General features: G+C 37.6%; 1 protein-coding gene across 1 annotated transcript; it reads right to left on the reverse strand.

Annotated features, from left to right (window-relative positions):
• Positions 1-818: 818 nt before the first annotated feature.
• LOC580146 (heparan sulfate glucosamine 3-O-sulfotransferase 2-like) lies at positions 819-1,463 on the reverse strand. Its single transcript, XM_780218.1, has one exon. It carries the CDS (start codon positions 1,461-1,463, stop codon positions 819-821), a length of 645 nt encoding a protein of 214 aa, XP_785311.1.
• Between the last annotated feature and the right edge of the window lie 3,553 nt (positions 1,464-5,016).

Raw genomic sequence — 5,016 nt, forward strand, 5'->3', positions numbered from 1 at the left:
AAGAAAATGAGTTTAGAGGAAAAATCATGACATAATCATATTTGACTATTTGAACGAACGTCCTATGAGTATAGAAATGTCTTCAAAAAACACTGCCAAACAACATTATAACAATTCTCAATGATCAAGTATCAACACGAGATAATATTCATAGTTTTATGACACCGCAATGGTGAGCGAAATGTTGAGAATTCTCACCCCTGCGATGGTAAATGGTGTACATAAACAGATACATCACATTTATATCCAGTTCGTGCATTAGAAAATTCATTAATATTCAAACCTTGAATACAGAAATTCAGATGATACTTACTATCAAAATGTCATTTAATATATATTACAATACCTTGTAATATCCTTATAACGCCTCTGAACGATACATTGATTATTTATCAAAAGCTTTATAACAGCATATTGCATGTATTTAACTAATAGTAATATAAAAGAACATCTTGGATATTCCTAAAAACTACAAATAACATCATCAGGAACCACATGGCATATTAAAATATAAGTTTAACAGTTTTTAAAATCTTTTTCTCTTTTTTTGTATTTCCAGTAAATTTTCCAGTTAATCTTTGTAGTTCAATAGTTTATACCACGTGATCGTTAAGGGCCAAGATGCGATGTCTACAAGATCTGACGTGGCCTTCACGAGACCATACGAGTCTCTTTGATCTTTGGTCATGTGAATTGGTGAACCTTGTGTGCTCCAACTTACAATGACCCTTTGACAGCATTGATCATGTTGATTGTGATAATTATGCTGAATTTATATATCAGTATATTTGTTGCTTCGTAAATGCCTCTGGTGGATTTCACTGACACAACCAAGGAAAGTCGAGATCGAATTCCTTTGCTAGCTGCAGATTAAAGGGACGGTAATAATCTCGAAGTTTTCCTTCTGAGTCATCATCAAGGGTAGGATGCGGACGACCCTTAAGTTTCGGGTTAGCACAGTGATAGAATGGACGCTCGGGAACATGCGCGCAATAGAAACCAGTCTGAGGATTCGCTCTGAAGTGGTCTCTTTTGTAGAACTTGGGAACCCCCAGAAATGTCTCGACACGTTGTAGACTTGGGAGAGGGTCTTCAATGAAAGCTTCACCGTCTAGAATATGTAACTGATCACGACTGTAGACCTCCATCAGACCTCTTAGATCGGTAATGTACTGACCAAGGCGCACAAGTTGTTGTCCATCTCCCAACCGTCCCGTTGATACGTCGATGATAGTATCCTTGATGGACTCACGCAGAACATCACCCTCGTGAGTTATGGGAAATGATTCGTTGCGTGGCAAGCTACCATGGAAGACCTCAATGAGCTTGTGGACATAGTCAGAGACGGCACGAGTGACAGGGTCACGGATGACGACGATGATTTTTAAGTCGTCATCCAGGAAAGCCTTCAAGCGTCGTTTGGATTCAACGCGCGCTATAACATATTGAGAAGTCTCCGTCATGGGAAGCGTGCGCGGGCTTGAATAATAAATGTTATCCTTTGATTGTGATCGAGGTGTGAAGTTGCATATATCGCAGAAGAGTTATCGTTCCACACTTTTTAACACCAATAATCACGGCCTTTGGAAGTCGTTTCTGGCAGTTATTCTTTCTCAAAGTTGTGCTTGGTAACAGATGTTTATCGTGAGAATCATAGCGATAGCAATCTCCTAAAATAAAAGAACGTTCCTTTCCCACATGGTTGTCAGATTTTGAGTAGGATTTGGACTTATTCTTATTATTTCGAGTGTCTGGTAATATGGGAGGAACCTTCCCTGGGCCGATGGGACGGTCTGAAAGCGTTTCTTTTGTTGAATCATTCTTCCTAGGACTCAAGCTTGTTTGTTTTGCAGTTTTGTCGACTCGTTTCATGTCCCAAGGCTTTGGCTCATCGGTGGAAGTGCTAATAGGGCGATGAACTATGATGGTCAGGATATATACAACAACGATGATCGAAATTGCGATGAAGGAATATTTCAATGGAGCTTTTCTAAACGAGGCTGACATCTTGGTCCAAGTGACCGTCGAACGCTGGAAGATGGAGATTAAAAGATTTCAATCTAATAAAATCAGCTATGTACAAAGTTCATCACGTCAGGTTCTGGCTTAACATGTGTCCATCCACATTTTCCTGCAGAAAAGAAAAGAAGAAAAAAATATAAAAGGAAAATCTTTTTTCTAAATGGTGTCTCAGTTTCAAGACTGAGCCTGTCGTGTATTTAAGATTATCAGTTGTGTTTTATAAAGCAGTTTTGATATAGAACTATGATTATAATGATATCACTCATAATTATCATCAACTGCAGAGGACTTGATATGTTTTTAATACTTTTTTTTAAAACTTTTTTTTAATTCCATATTCAGTCAGGGAGCTTTAAATTTCTGGTCTCTTGCTTTGATTCTTATCTTTCCCAGTTAACTCCGATTTCTTTGTGTGCTTTTCAGTTACCCCTCATTAAAACGCGCTTTAAATTATTTACAAACATTATATATTCACATACGCTTAGCCGACTAAAAAACTTAAGACAGTTCGTCGATTCACTCGCAGATGACCCATTTTGAATAATTAATTAATGTTGGGAAAATGAAATATACATTTTTCATGGTCAAATGAAATCAGTGTACACATTACTTTAACAAAGAGGACAATAATGTGTTCAATACATTTTTGCTGTTAAAGAATTTTTATATTTAAAAATTATTGTTTTATAATTTAGTACCATGTTTATCTACTTTGTGCACATTTAGAATGTATATATAATACTCGTTAATATTTTTCTTTGTTTATGCTCTCATACACCGAGAAGGGGTCGATAAACTTATTTATATACCACGTACGAAGATTCTTGAATTTCGTACTCACCGACTCACGTTGTACTTCACTGCGATCTCCAAAATGTATCACCGCCACAGTCGATTTCTTGTTCTTGTCAAACCATAGCCTATCCGATATGCGTCGGGCTTTATGGCAAATATACTGATCGCTTTATGGAGACTGACATCGGCGCGGGCGTCAGCCTTATTTGGTGATCGATCACTTTGATTCAACCAATCAAATATCATCTCCAGGTTCCTCATCGCTCATTGGCTTATTTTGGTCCATGCTACATAAATATTTATGAAAAAGATTTACAAGGGGTTCGTAGATTTTCTACGAACGAAACAGTGTACATAAAAGAAAATAAACTTTTCGCATGCACCAGTGATGATAGGCGCTCGGGCTGACGAACGCGCCGATGTCAGTCTCCATAAACCCGATTAGTACTGGTAAAGCCCGACGCATATCGGATAGGCTAGTAAAACCACTGACGCATATCGGCAGAAAAGTTCAATCCTTGGCTATTATTCTTTCATGAAAATGTATAATTTTGTCCATCTACCTCATACACGCAAACTCGGTGTTGAGCAATAATCGTAAAAACAGAGACTGTTCTTTCCGTCGTCTCACCGGCCCAATTCCGATATAACTGCAGTAATGTAAGTGTTTTAATTGAGTGGGTCGCGAGGGGGGGGGGGGGGGGGGGGGTCTCAGGGGTTCGACCCCAACAAAAATCAAGACCCCATTTTTTTATAGTATAAATGACTTTATGCGAGCCACATGTAGAAACTGAATGCTAGAACTCCAACCCCCAAAGCCCGACCCCTTCCTAATTATTTTCCTCGCCTGGACAACCACTGGACACAAAGTACAAGAATTTGAATTCCTTATAAGACAGGACTGAGGCTCATTCCCATGTCGATCAGTATGGATATCATTCCATTATCTTCAGATTCGTATCAAGAGATGGGAATAGTATAGGCTCTGGGGGGTGTTTCACAAAGATTTTAAGTCAAACTTAACTCTAAGTCGGACCTACATAATGGAGATCCATTAGTAGCTTTATAGTAACATATATTCAAAAGCAAAAATTCAAGTATTTTAAACTTTTCATAAATTCCAAATCAAGAACATGAAATCTCCCATGATAATAGAAGATATGAACGATTTGAATCAACATTTTATGCCTTTTAAAATAACTTTTACAAAATATTTTCAAGGATGCTAACGGCTGTCCATAACTGTTAAGCCCAACTTAGAGATAAGTTCAACTTAGGATCTTTGTGAAACACCACCCAGGAAGGGTATACGATGAAAGAATGGTTGTGTACAAGACGAAAAAAGGATGAAAATCAAGAGAGTGAGAGAGTGACAGAGAGAGAGAGAGAGAGAGAAAAAGACAGATAGAGTGTGTGTGTGAGAGAGAGAGGGATATATATACAGAGAGAGATACAGAGAGAGTTACAGAGAGAGATACATTCAGAGAGATATATATATATATATATATAGTTGAAAAGAGAGAGAGAGAGAGAGATACATAAAAAAATGCACGAGAAAGAATATCTTTCAATAGGCAATTACATCTCCAAACTGTTTTATTCAGAACCTTTGTTGCGACACCATTCGTCTTTTTAGGCTGATACTCTTTATCATATAAACTGTAATTGTGCCGTCTTACTACTAGTATTTAGCATATTTGAAAAATACTAGTAAATATTGAATTGATTGAACATCAATTCGTAAGCGCATTTTACCACTATTCATTATCATGAATGTTCTTTATCAATGTTGTTAGACGAGTTGAAATTTGATCATGTGAAAGCGGGCTAAACTGTTGATTACCAAATGGACTTTCACAACTCCTGGTTTTCATAAATTTGTTTCTACGTCAGAGCAAGTAGCCTGATTGTGATATCATACAGAAAGTACACTGTGACCCGCCGATAATCCATTGAAAGCCCTAATATTATCGTCAATTTACACGTGCGATCATTTTCTAATGGCCAACCGCTAGCAGCGATCGGGTATTCAGGTTTTTTCTCCATTTTTAAAGGGATCGTTTAACAATGTTAAATCTGAGATACACGGCCCTACGTGTTATCAGTGTCTGTGATATGGTGTAATATTGGAGCCCTAAAAAAATTGCGCTTCAAAATGATCAAAAAGTGCCTCAAAAAAGCAAAAATCTTTGAGTGACC

The sequence above is a fragment of the Strongylocentrotus purpuratus genome, unplaced genomic scaffold, assembly GCF_000002235.5.
Source record: "Strongylocentrotus purpuratus isolate Spur 01 unplaced genomic scaffold, Spur_5.0 spur5_scaffold_2, whole genome shotgun sequence".
NCBI classification, from domain to species: Eukaryota; Metazoa; Echinodermata; class Echinoidea; order Camarodonta; family Strongylocentrotidae; genus Strongylocentrotus; species Strongylocentrotus purpuratus.

Bases quoted from the DNA above. Each gene is read 5' to 3' on its own strand.
- LOC580146 (XM_780218.1), bottom strand. From the start codon at position 1,463: ATGACGGAGACTTCTCAATATGTTATAGCGCGCGTTGAATCCAAACGA.